Source organism: Heterostelium album, assembly GCF_000004825.1.
Source record: "Heterostelium album PN500 unplaced genomic scaffold PPL_scaffold9, whole genome shotgun sequence".
Classification (NCBI taxonomy): domain Eukaryota; phylum Evosea; class Eumycetozoa; order Acytosteliales; family Acytosteliaceae; genus Heterostelium; species Heterostelium album.
Window position 1 is genome coordinate 919,429 of NW_008805071.1, and position 22,457 is coordinate 941,885.

Genomic DNA, 22,457 nt, shown 5'->3' on the forward strand with positions numbered 1-22,457 from the left:
AAAATAATATTTATTTTATTCATATAATAAACAGATGAAAACAAATAAAAAGATATTTTTTTATACATTTTATTAGTTAACAAATTACAACTAATAATTGATTCTTCGATTATATATTATTTACAAAAATTTACATTCCAAACAGACTTTTTTTAATATGACAAAGATGAATGTCTTTTTGGATTTAGTTGATAGTTGTTGTAAAGCATAACATTGATAGATAGCTTAGAATTTAAACTAGAATTGCTTGGTACTTGAAATTGTTGGCAGACAATCATTTGGAAAACACAGATCCAACTGAAAATATAATTAGAATTATAAACAAAGATTTAGATATATTAACTCTCAATTCAGTTGGATCTGTGTTTTCCAAATGATTGTCTGCCAACAATTTATTAATTTCTTTATTTGGTATGATTAATGCCTTAAAAACATTGTAAAAAAAAAAATATTAATTATATTTCTATTGATAAATAATAAAAAAATAAACTTACAATGTTGTATTTAATAAGAAATCGAAGTGTCTCCTTACGATCTTTCTCTGGATCTGGAAGGAGCTCTTTAATTGCTGCATTGTATATGATATTTCTCAAGTTGCAAAACAACTCAAAACCAATATATTAAATACTCCAAAGCGCGTGCCAAAGTTGGTATTCAAGGGTAACAATGTGCCCATCCAATCCGACAGGGAATCATCTCAAGAAAAAAAATGGTGACAAGAAGATGAAGCTACGACTCGTTGCATCAAAGTGAGAAAAGTATATTCACTTACTAAGGAGATTGGTACCTTCTTTACATTCACTATTAGAAACGGTAAAGATTGGCGAAGAATGCTCAACCAATAGTAGTGTATTGTTTCCTTCATGGGCACGTTCACCTAGAGTCTTTTGAACATCTTGCGTAACTCAATCTACCAAGATTTCTTACAAGAATGTAAGAGTTTACAAAGTTTGCTATTATATCATTGATTAGTAAAATCTTTTGGATTCATATGTAAAAGCATATACATACCCATTGATAGATAATCAAACTTGAAATATATATTTATAGAAAAGTGAAAAGTTAACTATTAGAATTTATTCTTTTATAATTTAATTGTTGAATAGTTCACTGTTTGAGAAAAATCAATGATAGTTTCTTATCAAATATATAATTAACTAAAAATGAAGTTTAATATTAAGTAAACTTTTTTTTGGTGGTATGTCTAATCAAAAATAAATGTTTTTACTTAAAATCAAAATTTTTATTTTTATTTTTATTTGATCAGCGCCTTTTTTTTTTTTTTTTTTTTTTTTTAATTTATATTATAACAAAGATGGATGATGGTACAAAACAAACAGTTGCAAAGATACCTTTATTGACAACACGTGCAGGTCCACGTGATGGTGATAAATGGGTTGAACGTTTAAAAGAAGAGTACATGGCTCTAATTAGATATGTAGAGATCAATAAACAGTCTGATAACGATTGGTTCACCATCGAATCTAATCCACTAGGTACAAGGTAATAAACCAATCAATACGTATTATATGCTATCTTAAACAAACTTTATTAATATAATATTGTATTCTATAGATGGCAAGGTAAATGCTGGTATATCTATAACTTTAAGAAATATGAATTTGATTTAGAATTTGATGTAATATTTACAATTTATAATGAATTGAATATAGATCTAACTTGTTCATATATATATATATATATTTATATTTATATATTTATTATAGATGCCAATTACTTATCCAGAGACAGCCCCTGAAGTTGCTATTCCAGAGTTAGAAGGTAAAACAGAAAAGATGTACAGAGGTGGAAAGATTTGTTTAACTGTTCATTTCAAACCATTGTGGGCTAGAAATGTACCTCATTTCGGTATTGCTCATGCCTTAGCACTTGGTGTATGTATTATAATATTATTAATATTATCACTTAATCATTTATTTATTTATATATTTAATATTATAGCTTGCACCATGGTTAGCTGCAGAGGTACCTCATTTAGTTGATAACAATATGATTAAACATAAAGAAGATAAATAAACATCATAAAGAGCATGTTCAAAATAAATAGAAAGAAAAGGAATAATTTATTAATTTAACCGATAACTAATTTTATAACCTGTTGGTTTATGATCGATGATGACAGCAGAGACTTCTCTAGATTGATTGAGATCAACAACTTTGCCGTATGCAGAATTGTCTATTTCTATATTGGGACAGAGAGATCGAATGATTACTTCACTATCTACTTTATATTTAAATAGTGATCTAAAGACAAAGAATTGTAGTGGGTCAACATGCTTTTGTGAAATAATAGTATTAACAAGTCGATTAATACTGTCGGTTTCAGCAAGGTAAGGGCTCGTACTGAATAAATTGAAACTGGAATGACTGGTATCTATCTGTCTTTCTTTGAACATCTCTATAATTCTATTGACTAATCTAACTGGATCGGTTCCATGTATATATTCATTACTATCATTATTGTTATTGTTTTCTTTATCTTCTATTGTTGTTATTATTTTATCAACTGTATTTTCTTCGATTTTAATTCCCATCCATAGTTTGTTAAATTTAAGTTTCGATAGATGATGAAACAGTTGATCAACAAGTAGAACATTCTCTTCACTTGGAAATACAATGGGTGTACCAAATAATAGCTGAATTCTCTGGAATTCAATGTTGGGGTCGTAAGAACGTTCAACTAATACCTCGACTATCGATACTAAGATTGGTAGATCAACAAAGTAATATTGAAAGCCTTTCAATGTACGATGCTCTCTGATACTATCGATATACCGTTTGGTCAACTCTGGAGTGAGTACCTTACTGTTGAAGTTTAAATGAGTACAAAGGTATTTGAGACGTTTACAAGACGATTGGAATCCAATGAGAAGAGACGCAGTCTCCTCATCAAACACAGTATCAGCAGGATTCTCCATTTGTAGTGAAGTTAGCACTGGATGACCCATCAGGTTGTTGAAAACTGATTTTAGATTACCGGTATTAACAGACAATCGTTGTAGATACTTGCAACTCTTTAGAAATGAAAGATCAAAGTCCGAGGGTAACAACGACTTTTTTATATCCAAATGTGCAAGAAGAGGTGGTTGTGAACATTGTACTATTGAATTAAGTAACATAGTAAGCATTTCTTTGTTGTTGATGATAGTTGGCAGTTTGAATATCTCTAATCTCTGAAGCAGTACAAGTGGATTGTTGTTTGTGAAATAATCTGGTCTATATTCAACATTGAATAGGTCAGTTGTGAATGATTTCAACTTTACATTTGAACACTGTAGTAGTCTTGTGGTGTTTGCGTATGTCATATCACTGATATCTATCAACCTTAGATGTTTGAGTGGTAGACTTTTCTTTTGATACAAGAAATCAACGATTAAATCGAACCCACCAAGAGACTCTAATGACAAAGATACCAAAGTAGATCCCATAGATTCTAACAATGATTGTAAAGTTGACTTTTCAATATTAGAATTTAAACTGAAGCATTCTAGTTGATTGAATATTGTTTGTCTGTTGCCATTCAGTAGAGATGATAACAGATCATCGATAAACTCTAATCTGTGGTGGCAATTAAGATACAGACAAGTTAAATTAGGAAGAGTGTCGATATTAAGATAGTCTTTTAGATATTCGAGTGTCGATGGATTTTGATTATCTTCAAAGTTGATTGTCATCTCTTGAATGGTTGTAGGTGTAACTTTATCTCTTAGAATTGAATATAATAATGGTCCAGCACGAATATTAATTGTTGATAATTTAATAGTTGTATCATCTATTGATTGATTATTATCTATTCCTTTATAGTTGAAATAAATGAATAAAAAGTTGATTGGTTTACATGTGAATAATGTTGTTAAACCTCTTTGGCTGAGTTGTACTGTCAGACGATAATCTGATTGATTGTAAATGTAGAGGTTCAACAAAGTTGTGACCAGCGGTATAATGGAACTGGCAAACCTATGTGACAGAAGTGAATATCTTATCAGTACATTGTTAGTGTACTCCAATGATACTACAGAATTTCTAAACATAAAAGATGAACCAAACAAATAATCGATATTACAATAATTTGAACATAAATATTTAAATATTTTTGCAATCAATATATTAGGTAAATCTAATAAGTCTATCATTTTATTATTATTATACATTATTATTATGATTATACATTATTAATATTATTATTATTGAGCAAATTTACTTTGATTTTAATTTCAAAATAATTATAATTTATTTTTTTTCATTTTTATTTTATTTTATTTTATTTTAAATAAATGATTTGATTAGTTTAACCACTGACGTAGTTGGCTGGTACCCAACCCTTCTTTCCTCTGAGTTCACCTTCCCACCATCCACCATTATCCTTTTGGATGATGACAATTTGGTCACCCTCTTTGAATGAAAGTTCGTCTTGACTGGCGGCATCATAGTCGTACAAAGCTTTGACAGTTGGTCTCTGTGGAGCAGCTGGCTTTGGTTGTGGTGGACGCATTTGACCTCCACCGGCTGGTGCACCACCTCCCATTGGTGCTCCTCTTCCTCCACCACCTACAGGTGCTCCTCTACCAGCACCCATTGGTGCTCCTCTACCTCCACCTTGTGGCATTCCACCACCCATTTGTGGAGCTGGCATTTGTCTTGGTGCCTGTTGTTGCATTCCACCTCCTTGTGGAACTGGCATTTGTCTTGGTGCCTGTTGTTGTTGTTGTTGTGGCATTCCACCTCCATTTTGTTGTGGCATTCCACCTCTTCCACGTCCGGCTTGTGGTGGACGTACTTGAGCTTGGGCCATTGAATTTGGATTGTAGTTCTTTGGTGTGGAGTCTGTGGAACTTGGAAGTCCGGTGGCAACACCAACAGCTGGACCCTTTCCACCCTTCTTGAGAATAGGAATTGGTTGAGCTTGCTCGTTCTTGGCAAAAGTCATTGTACGTTGCTCTCCCTTCTTCAATGTGTAATTGATATTGTCAGAGAAATTGATATTCAAAGCGGAACCAGTGAGAATCTTGTAGTTTTCAATGATATTGATGAGCAACTCGGTCTTCTTGTCGTTCTCAATGACTTGGTCAAACTCTGGCAATCCCAAAACAATGTAGTTATCGGCCAATGTAGAGACGGAAATCGATCTAATGTCTCTAATTTGAATTCTACGAAGCAATGTAAATGTTTCGATCTTCTTTTTGATGGTTTTCTCGACAAAGTAGATGGCTTGCTCCGACACGACTAGAGTCAATGGCTTGGTCTTGGCACGACGGTCAACCTTTACGACGTGGTCGGCGAAAATAATACGCTCCTTCTTGTGTGCGTTTTCCATTGCCTCTTGAATTGGGAATTGATTATCGAAATCAATGTAATCCATAGTGAATTTACGATCGATAGAGTTACGTTGACGCTCCTTCTTGTTCTTAAAGATATCTGCGATTTGGGCACGTTGCTCCAATGAGTGCTTCTTGGCCTTCCAGTTTCTAAAGGCTTTTTGGATCTTCATGATGCACTCGGTGTCCTTACGATCGAGAGATTCTTCCAAGTGGAAAACAGTCTCTGGGTGACGAATGAAAATTTTGGTTTGACCCATTTGCCATTGGCTTGGATCAAGACCGAGGTCTTGACAGATGGTTCTGGCACCCTCTTTTGGATCACCTTTCCACTCACCCCAAAGTCCCCAGGTCTTGGGAGAGAGTTTCTTGTAACGACGCAAGAAACGCTCGAATGGTGCACGGTATGCGAAACCGGCACGACGTACACGAACATTTTCTAAAAGACCCAAATATTGGACTTGATGACGTACACGACTACCTTCCCAGTCTTTGGCTTTCTTTGTTTCGTTTGGCTTGATACAACGGATGTAATGTGGAGTACACTGGGAGAGAGCCTTCATAAGGTCGGCAGCAGAGTTCTTAATCTTGAAACCAGCGGTTGTTGGACGCTTCTTTTGGAGTGACGAAGTGGTGTCGTCGTTGAACAACTGTGTGAGAAAAGTCATTTTACTGGTCTGGACGGCTTCGATCAGATCACTGAACAAAGTATCCTTATTCTTATCGGAGAAACCTTCGGCTTCGTAAGTCACCTCACCGGCATAGTGCTTCACAGCAAATGCACCGGTCATAGCACGCCAGTGAAGATGTCCATCAAAGACACCGGCCATCTTTTCCAAGAACTTCTGGTCAGTTCCACTCGACTGTGCATGTATAGTATAACAAATATCGTCGAGCAATGAGAAGATACCTGGTGGCGCTTTACCCTCGATCAAATCACACACGATTTGATTGTTGAAATATTTAATTGGCTCCCATTTGATACCTTCACGGACATACTCTTCTTGTTCGGCCTTCAATGTCAGTTCAATAAAGTATTGTTGGAGTTTCTCATTTACAAAGTTGATACAGAATTGTTCGAATCCATTCTTTTCGAAAATTTCAAATCCGAAAATATCAAGAATACCAATGACATTCTTGAACGGTGTTTGGTAGTAGGAAAGAGCTATGTTGACACGCTCAACCAACCAGGTGAACATACGGTCATAGATTGTACGTGCCAGAGCATCACGAGCACCGTTTGCTTGCTCTACGTTTTGTGGCACATTATAGGTGGAACGACGATTACCAGATCCACCACCAGCACCACCGGTATTGATGACACGGAAGAGAATGGCATTCTGGAGAGTGGCCGAATCAATACACAACATACTGGCAGCCAAATCCAAGGCGTTGGGATCGTAGATGGCGGCATTTCCCTTGTCGTCCTCGATGAAATAGATATTTCCAATATGTAGAACACATGCCACAATACGCATCAAGATGCTTTGCTCCTCGTCAGACAAACCAATGACTTTCATGGCGTCACGAACTTCACGGTAGTCGGCAGCATCATCTACACCATCTACTGTATAACACTCTGATTGGTTGAGATAGTAGAATGAATCTGGAGTGGACAGTACAAAGTCACGCTTCTCCTGTGCGGAGGCACCGGCCAACAATTGGTAGAAAATATGGAAATTACGCTCTCCTGGATTCTGGAATACGACTCTTGACTTTTCCAGCAGGTAATTATAAATCTTACCACCGACTGGATCACCGGCCTTATCGAATTGAATTTCAAAATACTTTCCGAAACGCGACGAGTTGTTGTTACGCAGTGTCTTGGCATTACCGAATGCCTCTAGCAATGGATTCGATCCGAGAATAACGTGTTTGACATACTCTACCTTCTCAGTTCCACCAGATACCTTGGAAATATAGTTCATAATCATTTTGGCTGCCTCTGTCTTACCGGCACCAGACTCACCAGAGATAATTACACATTGATTCTCCTGGTCGTTCTTCATTGCACGATAGGAGGACTCTGCCAACTGATAAATATGTGGTGGGACTTCCTGTGCATGTTTACCTCTATAAGCTTCGACATAATCATCACCTGTATTATTCAAATTTCTAAATGGATTTACTGAAATCAATACAGGTCCAATATTTGTCTATAATAAAATAAATAAAAAATATTTTTATTATTAATATTTTATGTTAATTGAACTGATTATTACAACAACTTACATAAATGAAATCATTCATATAACGCTTCTTTAAATTTTCAACGATCTCCTCTTCAGAGATCTTTGGAAGCATAACAAGATCATCTGTACCTTGCTTGGCTTGTACTTTTTTAGACTAAAAAATAAAGATAGTTAATTAACTGTTGATCAATTTGAAACGGTTGTTGTTAAATTACATACCATTGTTGCTTTCTGTTATTACTATTCTACTAGCCCTTAAGTTCTAATACTACTGATTTCTATAAATTAAGTTGATTTTATTTGGTTGGGGATTGATGTACAATTTGTTGAAATAAATTATTATTGTTTTTTTTTTTGTTTTTTTTTTCTAATGATACAAATAAATACTATATTATAAACTAAGATAATTCAAAATGTTAGTATTTATTAACTATTTAAAATATTTTTTATTATTTATTTAATTAATTAAATTGAATGAACACATTATCATTAATTTACCAATGATGATCATTCAAATTAATTTTTTTTATTTTGATTATTTTTATTATTTTTTATTTGATATTATAATGGTTGTTGGAAATGGGTTTGATTGAGATATGGGTAATTCAATAAAATTAATTGTGTTTGTTTGTGAATTTTTTTCGTTTAAGACTTGTTACTTTTTTTTTTTTTTTTTAAACCAAAATATTATATGATAAAAAAAACAATTATATATCTTTCTATCTATCTTTAATTGATCTTTTTATTTTTCTTTTGAGCAGTATAAGTAGTTATCGTGATCATCAATCCAAAAATTTACAATGCTGCAAGAATTAAAAAAATATGAAAAATGAAATTTTTTTTTTTTTTTTTTGGGGTTGATATTTTTGTTTTGATCCTGCTGTTGAAGTTTGTGCTGAAATTAGACAATTCCTTCTTTATCTATTTGCTGTTGTATCTGAATTTGATTAATAATTGTTATTATTCTATTACCTTTTTTTAAAAAAAATTAAAATATTTTTATTTTGTCTGCTTTTTTTTTTTGTAGCTGACTTAACAATAAATAAATTCGAAAATACAATTACAGTTACACTGTTGATAACAATGGATTATTATTGATTGTTATTAGTTCGATTTTCAAAATGTGTGAGTATGTGATGTTGAAATGCAAACAAAGATATAAAAACTAAAGAGTCAGAGCAATCAATTCACAGTACTATGGCCAAAAAGAAAAAGGAAAACAAAAAAAAAAAACCAAAAACCAAAAAAAATTAAATAAAAAAATTATTTTCAAACAAAATTATTTATATTTGATTACCACACCATCCAATTATGATAAAAACAAGCAACAAAGTCAACATCAACTAACTTTGTCAAATGGATTTTTTTATCCGAAAAAATGGGTGTTTTGTGGTTTTTAGTTTTTTTTGACAAAAAATATTATACCTTTTAACCCAAATCTAAAAAAAAAAATTATTTTTAGAAAATGCAAAAAAAAAAATACAGTCTTTAGTAACCTCAAAAAATTATATATTTTTTTTTGAATAAACAGAATCGTATTTATTAACAATATTTAATTAAATAATTGTTTCACCATGTTTTCATAAAAGATAAATAATAATTTTTTGATTGTTAGATAATACCCAAAAAAAAATTAAAAAATAAAAATAACAATTTTCAAAAAAAAAATTTTCAAACCCAAAAAAATTGATCCATTTTTGTTTTTAAGAGAATTTTTTCGAAATTATTTAAACTTTTTTAATTTACATTTTTGTTATTTATTTATTATTTTCACAAGTTATAAAAGAGAGAGAATGTCAACTGTTGGAGCACCTGCTGTTTGTCCATATTGCAATAAAAAAGTCTATTTTGCTGAACGTCAGTTCTACAAGGGAGTGGTATGGTAGTTTATAATCATGATTTGTGAAGAGTAGTGGTTTGGCTGAGCAGTAGAAAGAGAGAGATGAGAGAATGAGGTAACAAAACATCAAATTATCTGACCAACTTTTTTTTTTTTTAAAAAATCATACTATAAAAAAAAAAAAAAAGGATTATCACATGATTTGCTATGGTAACTTGATCAAAGAGGAACAAGCTGCAGCCCCAAAAGTATTTGCAATCCATGAACAAATTTTCTGTAATCCACAAGATAACGTTAAACACAAATACCCATTGGGTAAGTTAGTTAAATAAACAGTTGGTTGATAAACATTCGAATCAAGCATCACTAAATATATAATACATCACAACTATAGCACCATCAGAACAATATATTCAATCTGTAGGTGGAAATACTGGTCCAAAGAAATGTACAAGTTGTAGAGTAGAAGCAAAACCAGAAAGTAAATTTTGCACAAAGTGCGGAACTAAATTGGTTTAAAAAAATAAAAATAAATATAAACTAGAAATTGTAATAAGACGTTATACAAACAACTTCAATCCATGTTTGCTTTTGCAATGTATCTGCAAAATCGAATGAATGGAAAGGAAAAGTTCAGACTTTCGTTAAGACACGGGGGTGTCTGGAAAAATTTCAATTTTGAGTGATTTATGGTATGGGAACATTTTTTTATTTTATTTTTTTTAGAATGTTGTGTTTCTGAGTTGGGAAAAACAGCTTGGACTCTCAGAGTCATCAGGTTGGGAGTTGATGTATACCACAATCAACTATGGTGCGACAGGCATAGCAACGGAGCTATGGAGAAACTAGAATAGTAACGGAGCTATAGAATGGCATGCATAGTAACGGAGCTTTAAAAAGGAGTGATTTGTTAATCGATATACGACTAAAAAAGCTCCGGTCATCAGGTGGTCGCAAACCGATATACGGCTTTTGATCCTGATGTTAAAAAGCTTTGATAATAGATTAAGGTTTAAAATGTCTACAGATAAACTAAGTAACTACATATTTGCAAGTTTGCCCCAGTCTTCACTGCTAGGCCATTTATATTCGTTCATCAATCACCTTAAAAGGAGGTTAAGTATTAATCGAAAACTAACAATTAACGTCTAAAAATGTCTACAGATAAAGAAAGTAAACAAATACAAAAAAATAAAATAAAATAAAAAAATATTTTTTCTAAATATTCTCCTCACTTTTGTTGATAGGCTTTAAGATGCGAAAAAAAAATCCCAAAGAAACAGCAAAATTTAAGCTTGGAAAGAAATTCATGTGAATAATTCCAATCAGATCTCCACCCACGGAGTTTTTTTTTTTACATTTTTTTCGTAAATATCTTTTTTTTTTCGTTAGAACTTTCTATTGATTTTTTTAAGGTGGTTTTACACAAATCTTTTTTAGATTTTTTTTTTTTTTGAAAAAAAATAGAAAAAATTGATAATAATTTCGATATCCTTGATCGTAAAACTTCTTCTCTGTTTCTTTTTACAAACTTTCATTCAAATCAGATAATCTTATATTATTTATATTAAAAATAGAAAACAATGTTGAAATTAACATTATTAGCTATTTTACTTTTAGTTTCTGTTGCAGTATGTTTCCACATTAATTCTTTATATATATTTTTTTTCGTTCAAACATTAATCTAATATAACTTCTTATAGTGTGGACAAACATTTAACTATAAAATAAAAGCAGGTCCAGTCGTAAATGGAAAAGTTGTAACTACCACTTTCAATAATATCCCAATGCCTAAGGGATCTTATGAGATTACAGGTGTTCAAGTTATGTTCCTCAATGAAACCAGCGCCAAACAATACGAACGTGAATACCTCAAGGTATTGGCTGTTGATATCACAGTAAATAAACCATCCACTAGAAAGATTGTATCATTCACACTCTCAAACATTGCCCAACCAATGGTTTTCCCATCACCATACGTTATCTCCATCCCAGCCAACTCTAATGCTTCGTTGACTCTCTCCTACTTCTCCACTGCCAGAGATATCCAAAATGTCTCAGTCTCTTACTACTTGAAGTTCTCTCCACAATCTTCAGCAAGTTTGCCATTGATTCGTACATCCACTTCGGCCACTGCAAACTCAACCTCTTTCAATGTTCCAGGTACTGGTGGATTGTTTGTACAAAAGGCAAGTGTCACCTGGCAATCGACTGTTGATGCCGCTTACTTTTTGACATCCGCATCAACTGGTGTTCTCAACGTAAGTTTGGTAAGTCCAACCAACCAAGTTTTGTGCGTATCAAATCCAGTCTATCAAAATGGACTTCTCTTTGCAATGACCCCATGTTCTTCGATTGTTTCATTGGTCAAAGGACAATCTTACACCACCATTGCTGTATATAATAATACAAAGCCAATCAAGGGTGTTTTCGCTGCAATGACTATTTATGTTGCTTTCCCTAAACCAACCACTACCGGTTCAACTACATCCACTCACACCACTACCGGTCCAGCAACAACTCATACCACCACTGGTCCAGCGACCACCCACACCACTACCGGTCCAGCAGCTACACATACCACTACTGGTCCAGCCGCTACTCACAGCACAACTGGTCCAGCTGCTACACATAGCACTACTGGTCCAGCTGCCACTCACAGCACTACTGGTCCAGCTGCTACACATAGCACTACTGGTCCAGCCACCACCGGTGGTTCATCCTCAGGTAAGACATCAGGTGGATCCTCAGGTGGATCATCAGGTAAATCATCGGGTGGATCATCAGGTAAATCATCAGGTGGATCTTCAGGTGGATCTTCAGGAAAGTCATCGGGTGGATCATCAGGAAAGTCTACATCTAGTTCCGGTACCACCCAATCCGGTACATCAGGATCTGGAACAACCACTCAATCCGGTACATCAGGCTCAACTACTCAATCTGGAACTGGATCACAATCAGGATCATCTGGTACCACCACCTCTGGTACTGGTTTCACTACCCAATCAGGTTCAACCACTCAATCCGGTACCTCTGGACAAACTACTGGACAAACTTCTGGACAGACCTCTGGTCAAACTTCCGGTCAAACCTCTGGACAGACCACTGGTCAAACTTCCGGTCAAACCTCTGGACAATCAACTGGTCAAACTTCTGGATCGACCGGTCAAACCTCTGGACAATCAACTGGTCAAACTTCAGGTCAAACTTCAGGTCAAACTTCAGGTCAAACTTCAGGTCAAACCTCTGGACAATCAACTGGTCAAACTTCAGGTCAAACTTCAGCTACCTCTGCAACTTCAGGACAAACCACTGGTCAAACCTCAGGTGCCACTTCAGGACAAACCACTGGTTACACATCGGGTGGACTAGAATCATCTAGATTTGATTTCGCAAAGAAAGGAAGAAGAGTTCCAAAGATCTACTAAAAATAAAATTGTACAAAAATAAATAAATAAAATTGTCCGAACAATTTAAATAAAATTTTAAATTTTTTATAATAATATTTATTAAATTCACATAACAGTTTCTAAATGAATCATCGAAAGGGTAATTTATGTTTTTATTGGATAAATGATTCATTCAATAGATTTTTGTTGTTATAATCAATTATCAATGAATAAAGGAATTGAGTCATAATATTGACCAATTTAATGACTCAGAAGTGTCAATTTTTTTTTTAAAAATTTTTTTTTTTTTTTTTTGAAGACAAGTCAGCTTAAAAAAAATTATGATAATAAATGGGGTTTATTGAAATCAAAGATCAAGTCTTTTTTTTTTTTTAAATTAAACAAAACTATTATTATAATATTCAGCATATATAAGAGAGAATAAGATAGAATAGTAAAAAATAAAAAAAAAATGGATAAAGGATTACTTGTATTCATTTTGAGTTGTGTAATTCCACCTACACTCTATATGACAACATTACCATCATTGTCACTTCAATGGATCATTGTACAACTCTCAATACTATCGATAGGCGCAGGTGTTTTGACCTACAGATTGATTCCGAGTGTTGCAGAATTGACATCGACTGCTGGACTTGCCGGAATGGATCTCAATAAGAAGGGTGATGCAAAATACTCGGGAAAAAAAATGTAAGCACACAAAAATAATGAGATGATCAATCACACATGTAATCGTTAATTCTTACCTATTCATATCGTTTCTAGTCCAGAAAGTCTTGGTATTGCAACTTCAGTTGTATTCTTGGTTTGTGTTATTTTATTCCAACTTTTCCAATGGTTTTCATTCCCAGAGGCTATTCAAGTATGTATAAATATTTTGGTTTACCGAGTAATAGTGGTGATGATGATGATGATCTATAGTTTCTAATCAAATTCAAGTTGAGTGAATTTAATGCAGCATTAACATCGATTTGCTTTATGATTCTATTGGGATTCAGTGATGATGTATTAAATCTTCGTTGGAGATACAAGTTAATTCTCCCGTTGTTTGCATCATTACCATTGTTGGTAGCATATGCAGGTGGTACCTCTGTAGTGGTTCCAGACATCAACTACCCAATCAATTTGCGTGCTTTCCTCGGACAGGTGGTTGACCTAGGCATCTTCTATCGTATCTATCTCTTGATGTTGGCCATCTTTTGTACCAACTCTATTAATATTCTAGCTGGTATCAACGGATTGGAGGTCGGACAGAGTGCAGTGATCGCCACTGCCATCATCATTCACAATCTCGTAGAGTTGAAGTTACACTACTCATCGTCGGTAGCCAGTGGAGTTCTCAATGCAACACTCCTCCCAACTTCGCCACACTTACTATCGCTCGTACTTATGGTACCGTTCCTTTTCACAACATTCGCACTGCTCATGTACAACTGGTATCCATCAAGAGTGTTTGTTGGTGACACCTACACCTATTTTGCCGGAATGTGTTTTGCAGTGGTTGCAATTCTCTGCCATTTCAGTAAAACCTTATTATTATTCTTTATCCCACAAGTAAGTCGACTATGATAGATATTTGCATAATGATGGTTATTAACAAAATATTCAAAATCAACGACAATAGATTCTAAATTTCTTGTATAGTGTACCACAACTTTTTGGATTGATTCCATGTCCAAGACATAGAGTACCAAGATTCAATGCATCAACAGGTAAAATGGAAGCAATCCCAACCAACTTGACAATCATCAATTTATGTCTTATGATTTTTGGACCAATGACAGAGAAACGTCTTTGTTTGACATTATTAGCGTTCCAGGGTTTATGTTGTGCCGCTGGTTTTGGTATTAGATACTTTGTTGCACCATATTTCTTTTAGGCAATAGAATAAATTAATAAAATACAAATATAAATGTAATTTAAATTATCTTTGGTATTATTATCATCATCATCACATCATTATTAATAATAATACTACTAATTGATTGATTGATTATTGAATTTTATTGTTATAAATGTTAAACAATCGTAATAAATAAATAGAATCTACATAAATTTAATTGGTTGATGTACGATGTTATCAAATTTTTAATAATCTTTCAACTAGTGCACCCAAAGACCATCGTAAGTCTTGATTTGAAAGTTGTCTTCTTCGAACGGTTGTGTTGGTGTGGTGATTTACATGGTGATTATTTACATCGTTGATTATATTTACTACATTGTTTACAACGTTGGTCTCATCATCTTCATTATTGTCTTTTTCAATCATTCGACTGCTACTGGCAGCTCTACTGACTGCAGCACTCTTATGTAGTTGTTGTGCTAACCATTGCAATTGGAATCCATGTATACAATAGAAATCTGCTTCTCTAAAGATTGCTTCTATCTTTATATCTTGAGATATATCTACAAATCCTGTTCTTAAATATTCTAAAATGAACTTTTTTTAAAAAAAAAAAAAATTATTATTAATATTGTTAATTATTTAGATTGCTCAATTATTTTTATTATTATTATTATTCATTTTAACATACATTAAAGTAACGACCATTTCTATCTATAAATATATAACCTTTTTCATCTTTAAAAGATGGAATACATCCATTTAATAGAGATGAAAAGAAGTTTTCGCCTTTCGACAGTAGTGTATCTCTTGTTGTAATAAATCTTTGACCGCCTACATTCAGTTTAACTAATGATTCATTATTTTTATTATTATACAATGCTTGTTGTAGTTGTAAATGTTGTTCTTGTAATTGCTGTTGTTGATGATGTGGACATTTACAAATACTACAACCCTTGAAGTTGTTGAAACTACTTAAATCATTTGATGATGTTGATGTAATAGATGATACACCACTACTATTTAAATTATAACTACTATTATTACAACTATTAGAATTATTAATATTATTTAATTGTCGGAGTAAATCTTCTTTCATTTTTATTTTATTTTTTATTTATATATGTGTATAGAAAGTAAAGAGTATTTAATCGTTGGAATCTTGATATATATGTAAACTGGGATGATTAAAAATAAAAATAAAAAAAAGAAATCTAATCTTATAGTATTACAAGATTGTGTGCAAGACAACAAAAATAGTGTTTTGATTTAATTTGATTGGTTGGTTTGTTAACAAAGCTAATTAATGGACGAGGTTATATGAATGTTAATTTTAGATATGGTAAATCTTGATTTAGTAGCCAATTAAAAAAAACAAGCAAAAATAGGATGGATTGTTTGCAAAAACAAAAAAAATAAAACAAAAATAGAGCTAAAAAAAAAAATGATTTATTCTCTAGAAACAGAAAATCTTTATTTTTTTTCCTAATAAAAAGAATTTTAATTTTGGACAAAAAAAGAATGTAGAACTGAATATAAATAAATAAAAGTAAATAAAAATCAATAACAATAATAGAAGAAGAGCTCTTCAACAACAAGTGTTGTTAGTTAGATCATAAAAATATTCATAAATTCTATTGGTCATCAAGTATGATGGTTTTAGCTATTGCGTGAGGTTTGATATGGTGTGGTTGTGGTTAGGTGATTAAAGTATGTTATCTATAGCAGCTGACTCCCTCTTTTTTTACTTCTTTATGTACTTTTTTTTTTTTGTTTTTTTTTATAGTATTAATTTCCCAACTTCTCACCACCCAAACATTAATCATTATCAGCAATACATCACACATATACACACAAAAACAATAAAGTGTGACAATCCAAATTCCAAAAAACCACCAACACAAACCACAAAGTATCGATCACTGATTGGTTATAACCAATTCTCTAATAATCAAAATCTAGATGTATGAATGGTTACTAAATACCATTGTTAAGTATTTACACCTTTCAGTATTGAGTTGAATATCAATGTGCTTCAATTTTATGAACCTTTTATCAACAGTGTTATAATCACGAGATCACCTCCAACTCATTAACAGGCAAATAGGTATAGGAATTATTTTGTACCTCTGATGGAATTATCAGTCACTTTTGACTAAAATTGTAATTTTTTAATGTATTTATGAGGGAGAGTTATGATGGAGCAATTAGAGAATTACTATTAAACTCTATCGGATGAAACAGAATAATATCTTTACTTTAATTTATAAATAAAGCTTTGGCAAAATGAATTGATTAGTTATAGATAATTATCTAGACAAGTTGGATGACCAAATTTTTTAGAGATATTTTAATTATTCTCTTAAGTATTTTCGAAAAACAGAAAAAAGTTTAATAAACTTTCATGTTATATAAAATGGATCAAAAAAGGAAATTATTGACATCACCCTTTAGGATATGTAAATTAAAAAAAAAAAAAAAAATATTTAAGTCTTAGTATTCTTATTGTCTCTTATGGTCTTCCAATAGATCGAAAAATAGAAATGAACAAGATATTTACCCACCTAAGAAACAGAAGAAATAAATCATATTTAAAATATTTTAAGAACTTCATATAAAACAAACTTTATTTTATGAATTAATAAATCAAAATCTTTGTTATAAAAGTTCAGATAAACCTTTAGTTTAAGAAATCTTTTTAAATTTATTTAATTTCGAGTTGATTGATTTCCTAAAAAGGAATTCAATTTCGATCATATGGTGAATGAATTTTTCAATTTTTTTATTAAATTGAATGAAAAAGATAAAAAATTTGGTGTGTACACTAATGAGTGTTTAATATTATTTATTTTTTTTATTGTACATTGATTTATATAAACATTATTTATTTATTTTTTTTTGTAATATTCTATATATAATAATAATTTTTTAAAAAAAAAACTAAAATAATGTCATTAAAAGGAAAGACTATTTTTATTACTGGTGCATCTAGAGGTATTGGCAAAGAGATTGCATTGCGTGCAGCTAAAGACGGAGCTAATATCATCATTGCTGCCAAGACATCAGACCCAAATCCAAAGCTACCGGGTACTATCTTTTCGGCTGCAAAAGAAATCGAAGCTGCCGGTGGAAAATGCTTGCCATGCGTATGCGACATCAGAAGCGAACAACAAATTGAAGATGCTGTTCGTAAGGGTGTAGAGAGATTTGGTGGTATCGACATTCTCATCAACAATGCCAGTGCTATCAATCTCACCGGTACACTTGATACAACATCAAAGAAATTCGATTTAATGGTAAATATATTTATATCACCCACCACATATATATATATATATATATATATATATTAGTATCTTTGTACATTAAACTAATCACTATGTTTTGTTTTTATTTTATTTTTTTATTTTAGATGGGTATTAATACAAGAGGTACATTCTTGACAACTCAAAAATGTTTACCATATCTTTTGAAATCATCGAACCCACATGTTTTGAACATTTCACCACCTTTGAATATGAATAAGAGATGGTTCAAAGGACACACTGCTTATACTATGGCAAAATATGGTATGTCGATGTGTGTGTTGGGTATGGCAGAGGAATACAAAGGAACGATTGCATTCAATGCTCTCTGGCCAAAGACCGCCATCTACACTGCTGCAATGTCCATGCTTTCTGGTCCAGAGGTTAAAGATGATTGTCGTAAGCCAGAGATCATGGCTGACGCTGCCTATTGGATTCTCACACAACCACAAGCATCGGTCAATGGAAACTTCTTTATCGATGAGGAGTGCGTACGTCGTGCCGGTATCACTAACCTCGATCAATACGCCTACAAACCAGGTCACCCATTAATTATAGACTTTTTCTTGGACGAAGCAGACTATTCAAATATTAAGGCTAAACTTTAAACAACAAAATAAACAACAACAACAACAAATAAAATATCTATCAACCTTTTTTTTAAAATGTACAAAAAATAAAACAACAATGATAATAGTACTGAAATTAAAATAAAAATAATCTAGTCTTTTAAGGCTAAAAAAGAGTTATAACTGTTGATATGAATGTTAGGGAATCGATAATCTATAAAGAATCATGGTCAATTTATCTTATCAGGTTATGATGAAATTGAAGTTATATCAGATAAATAAAGAAATACCTGGTTAACAATAAATATTGTGTTTTTAAAAAAAAAAAAACGAAACATAAAACCCTTTCTGCACAACTACAACAAAATTAACCACATAATACGCATCTACGCATACATGATGTACTATCTATTATAAAAGAGTTCTTGATCTGTCAACCCTGTTTTTTTTTTTTTTGATTTTTTTTACATTCGGTATTGAATAGCATTAACTTGGTTCGGAATAAAGGGTATGACATAATTGATTTGGTACATTTTTGGTTATGTTTTTTTTTTTTTTCAAAAAAAAATGTCTTCTTTTTCAGAAACATCATTTTTGCAAAATTATTCAACATCAATATCGACACATGGGTTGTCACGTGTTTGTGTTTATTTCACCCCAATCTTTTGTATTGGTATCAACGAATTTTAAAAAATAGTTTTTTTTTTTTTTTTTTTAAGATTGTTTGTAGTTTTTTAAAACTTGCAAAACTTAGATTAATATTTGTATAGTTGGTTCAATAAAAAGACTATATTGTAACACTCAACTCATCTTTTTTTTTTTTTTTATTTTGATACTTTCAATCTTAGTTAACCTACTAGATCAAAACAACAAGAAAAAAAAAACATATATATCACATTTATTTTAAAACAGTACTATAAACCACAACATAGTTTTAGTTGAAAATAATAATTTTTTTTTAAAAAAAATAATATTAAGATCAATTGATATCCAAACGAACCATCGCCAAATATACAATCAAATTACATTTTTCATTTTAAAAAAATTTCCTACAAGTTATATTTTAGTAAATTTTTTTTTTAAAATAGTAAGACCTAAAGATATCAAAAAATTCAAAAAGAAATAATAAGTATGTTAAACCACATTATTTCAAACAATTTAAAATCATCCTGTTCAGTACTTTATTTATCTTTTATTTATGAAATTTAATATTCTTTTTTTGTGTCATGAAATAATAAAATAGAAATTTGTATAAAAATATATATTAGTTAAACTATCCTACTACCCCATTGTAAAAGTTAAAATCAAGCAATTGCTATTTTTTCACACTCGCTAAAACACATATTTTTAACATACCCACAAGACCACTAAATCAAATTCAAGATTATATTGCTTTGGTAATTCCTACCCTAACTACTTTTATCAGCATCAAATATTCTGTCACTGTAAAATAATAATAAAAATAAATCATTTTGATCATCTGATTGAATAATAAAAAACCAATATTAAAGTATAACCATTCATCTGTTTAACGACCACACCTAAAAACTCACTACAAACACACTCACACTAACTCACAACAATAACTAACTAAACATGTACAACAAAAAGAGCAACAACTAAATAATACTATTTAAAAATACTCAAAATTGGTTAATGTTTGTTACTTTCTAAAGGCACTATCTAAGTTAAATCGCTATTCCATAACCGGACATTTGTCACATAAATAGATAGTATTGAGTGAGTTAGTTAGTCCCCTACCCACAACTTATTCACACTAAACATACATACCCCCCAATCAATACCACCACAATTTAGATGATCATCTAAAAAGTTAAAAATACCTGGTGTTTAGTTTTACATGTGTTTTTCTTTGTTTTAACAAGTGGAGTGAAACTAGCCACACTCTAAATTGCATATTCTTTTGCTTCTTTTCTTCATTCTTCTACTTCATCATATATAACAACAACCTTTGTTCACATCACTTTCAAACAAACAAACATCGATCCAAACTATTAATTACAAAAATACCATACACATCACTAAAAGACAAATAATATTCAACAATAACAACAACAACTAACCAAATAAAAAATACAACAAATCAAACAAATTTAAAATACAACCAACAATGTAGTTTTATCATCAAACTTTGATACCAAATAAAAAGACAACCAGATAATAATAATAATAACCATAATAAACCAAACAAATAATTAAAGTTGATTATTAACTCATCTCTTTTATTTTATTAATTTGATTGAAATATTAAAATAGTTAAATATCAGAAAATAGAAATATTGGCACTTTTGATTTAACATCCATCAACCAACTATCATCTTTAATATTCATAAAATTTGGTTTCATCAGTATCAAACACTTTCACAACAGCTAAAATCACAATTATAGAATATTAGAAATAATAATCATAGGAGATAGATTTTCTATAAATTTGACAATTTACGGATATTATTAATACTCTAATAATTATTCGACTTTGGCATTTTTTGAGTTCAATGTGGTCATGTTCATAAATAGAAGAAATAATAATTTTAAACATTTCAAAAAATCTAATCCACCAATCAGAGATAGTGAAAAGATTTATATATAAATTTAATAATAATAATTCTGTAGTTAGTAATAATAATATCATACTATAAAAGTACCAATACAAGTAGTTAATATACAATTTTACACTAGAAATCCTTAAACAAAGTTATTATTTTGATTGGATTTTATTTTTTTTTATATTTAAATAATAGTGAATAAGATGAATAACAATAATAATAATAATTCATTTTATCAACAACAAAATAGAAATAATAATAATAGTAATAGTAATAATAATAATAATAATAATAATAATAATAATAATAATAATACAAACTCTTATAGTTTTATAAATAGTAATTGGAGTTCTCCAGTTGATGAAAATGAGAGTGAAAATAAGTAAGTAAATATTCATACCAAATCATGCAACACCATTTTTGTCAGACATTGTCTTGAATTACCAAAATTCAAATAAACTTGATATTAAATCATTCCGAAATTGATAAATCGAACTGTTTAATCCAAAATCTAATATTCAATCATTAATAACCAAGATGTAACACCTTTAAATTTTATATGTGTAGTCATCGAATTTTACATTGTTTTTTTTTTTTTTTTTTTTTTTTTTTTAAAAACCTAAAAATCTATAAATCCAACCTTTCCTCATTAATCACACCAATGTTGTTTAGTACAAATTTTGTTACTTTGAAAACTTGTGTGGTCATAGTTTCCATACCCAACTCTTTTATTTATTCTATGTGTGTAATGTTGTTTAGATCAAGTGTAGGAGTTATTTTGTTGTTTTGGCTTGGATCGATACGGCACTATCACAAAAGAAAAAAAAATTGTGATTTACTCACTTTCACACCATTCAATATTTTTTTTTTATTTTTTTATTATTATTTAATATCTCGATTTGTCTTTGCATCTGCCCTAAAAAAAAAAACACTTTCTCAATTAATTTGCTCGACATTAATTTTTGAATAAAATCTTTTTTTTTTTTTTTTGTTAAGGGTTTAATTTTTGATTAATTTCAATTTTATTTTATTTTTTTTTTGATTTTTTGCAAATTTAAAAAAACCACACACGCCCTCACGCTACTCCCATTATATTTATGATTTTTTTGTTTTTGATTGTTTTTTGCGATGCCAATCAACTTTGAGCGCTGTGTGCACAAAGTTTTTTTTTTTTTGTTTTTTTTTCTCTCACTATCTTCTGTTTTTTTTTTTTTGTTTGATTTTTTTTTTTCTCAAACAATAACATAACAATAAATCAAAGAGTTTTACTCGTAGTAGATTATTAAAGTTAGAATAAACAGAATAATATATTTTATTTTAGTATGTTTTCTTAAATTATAAATTGTTTTATATTTTCGAAAAATATATTCATATCAATCATAATTTATAAAATAT

General features: G+C 30.9%; 10 protein-coding genes across 10 annotated transcripts; 6 read left to right on the plus strand and 4 right to left on the minus strand.

Moving 5' to 3' along the window:
* Positions 1-152: 152 nt before the first annotated feature.
* Positions 153-1,015, minus strand: PPL_08882 (uncharacterized protein; the record flags this gene model as incomplete). The annotated part of the gene is made up of 6 exons (XM_020579681.1): positions 153-297; positions 495-541; positions 629-696; positions 773-801; positions 878-953; positions 1,012-1,015. 6 exons carry the CDS (start codon positions 1,013-1,015, stop codon positions 153-155), a joined length of 369 nt encoding a protein of 122 aa, XP_020430356.1.
* Positions 1,016-1,315: 300 nt separating this feature from the next.
* Positions 1,316-2,037, plus strand: ufc1 (ubiquitin-fold modifier-conjugating enzyme 1; the record flags this gene model as incomplete). The annotated part of the gene is made up of 4 exons (XM_020579682.1): positions 1,316-1,503; positions 1,576-1,639; positions 1,728-1,895; positions 1,963-2,037. The coding sequence occupies 4 exons, from the start codon at positions 1,316-1,318 to the stop codon at positions 2,035-2,037; spliced, it is 495 nt and encodes a 164-aa protein (XP_020430357.1).
* Positions 2,038-2,087: 50 nt separating this feature from the next.
* On the minus strand, positions 2,088-4,154 carry PPL_08884 (uncharacterized protein; the record flags this gene model as incomplete). The annotated part of the gene is made up of 1 exon (XM_020579683.1): positions 2,088-4,154. One exon carries the CDS (start codon positions 4,152-4,154, stop codon positions 2,088-2,090), a length of 2,067 nt encoding a protein of 688 aa, XP_020430358.1.
* Positions 4,155-4,309: 155 nt separating this feature from the next.
* myoB (class I myosin) lies at positions 4,310-7,750 on the minus strand (the record flags this gene model as incomplete). The annotated part of the gene is made up of 3 exons (XM_020579684.1): positions 4,310-7,492; positions 7,569-7,682; positions 7,748-7,750. The coding sequence occupies 3 exons, from the start codon at positions 7,748-7,750 to the stop codon at positions 4,310-4,312; spliced, it is 3,300 nt and encodes a 1,099-aa protein (XP_020430359.1).
* An 899-nt stretch (positions 7,751-8,649) lies between these two features.
* Positions 8,650-12,796, plus strand: PPL_08886 (uncharacterized protein; the record flags this gene model as incomplete). The annotated part of the gene is made up of 7 exons (XM_020579685.1): positions 8,650-8,657; positions 9,306-9,405; positions 9,557-9,683; positions 9,763-9,849; positions 10,095-10,159; positions 10,946-10,999; positions 11,072-12,796. The coding sequence occupies 7 exons, from the start codon at positions 8,650-8,652 to the stop codon at positions 12,794-12,796; spliced, it is 2,166 nt and encodes a 721-aa protein (XP_020430360.1).
* Positions 12,797-13,229: 433 nt separating this feature from the next.
* Positions 13,230-14,657, plus strand: PPL_08887 (UDP-N-acetylglucosamine--dolichyl-phosphate N-acetylglucosaminephosphotransferase; the record flags this gene model as incomplete). Its single annotated transcript, XM_020579686.1, has 4 exons — positions 13,230-13,468; positions 13,544-13,640; positions 13,718-14,265; positions 14,423-14,657. The coding sequence occupies 4 exons, from the start codon at positions 13,230-13,232 to the stop codon at positions 14,655-14,657; spliced, it is 1,119 nt and encodes a 372-aa protein (XP_020430361.1).
* Positions 14,658-14,858: 201 nt separating this feature from the next.
* PPL_08888 (BTB/POZ domain-containing protein) lies at positions 14,859-15,720 on the minus strand (the record flags this gene model as incomplete). Its single annotated transcript, XM_020579687.1, has 2 exons — positions 14,859-15,218; positions 15,313-15,720. 2 exons carry the CDS (start codon positions 15,718-15,720, stop codon positions 14,859-14,861), a joined length of 768 nt encoding a protein of 255 aa, XP_020430362.1.
* A 1,849-nt stretch (positions 15,721-17,569) lies between these two features.
* On the plus strand, positions 17,570-18,534 carry PPL_08889 (SDR family oxidoreductase; the record flags this gene model as incomplete). The annotated part of the gene is made up of 2 exons (XM_020579688.1): positions 17,570-17,917; positions 18,034-18,534. 2 exons carry the CDS (start codon positions 17,570-17,572, stop codon positions 18,532-18,534), a joined length of 849 nt encoding a protein of 282 aa, XP_020430363.1.
* Positions 18,535-19,062: 528 nt separating this feature from the next.
* Positions 19,063-19,437, plus strand: PPL_08890 (uncharacterized protein; the record flags this gene model as incomplete). The annotated part of the gene is made up of 3 exons (XM_020579689.1): positions 19,063-19,134; positions 19,215-19,259; positions 19,408-19,437. The coding sequence occupies 3 exons, from the start codon at positions 19,063-19,065 to the stop codon at positions 19,435-19,437; spliced, it is 147 nt and encodes a 48-aa protein (XP_020430364.1).
* Positions 19,438-21,265: 1,828 nt separating this feature from the next.
* Positions 21,266-22,396, plus strand: PPL_08891 (uncharacterized protein; the record flags this gene model as incomplete). The annotated part of the gene is made up of 2 exons (XM_020579690.1): positions 21,266-21,444; positions 22,384-22,396. 2 exons carry the CDS (start codon positions 21,266-21,268, stop codon positions 22,394-22,396), a joined length of 192 nt encoding a protein of 63 aa, XP_020430365.1.
* Positions 22,397-22,457: the final 61 nt, after the last annotated feature.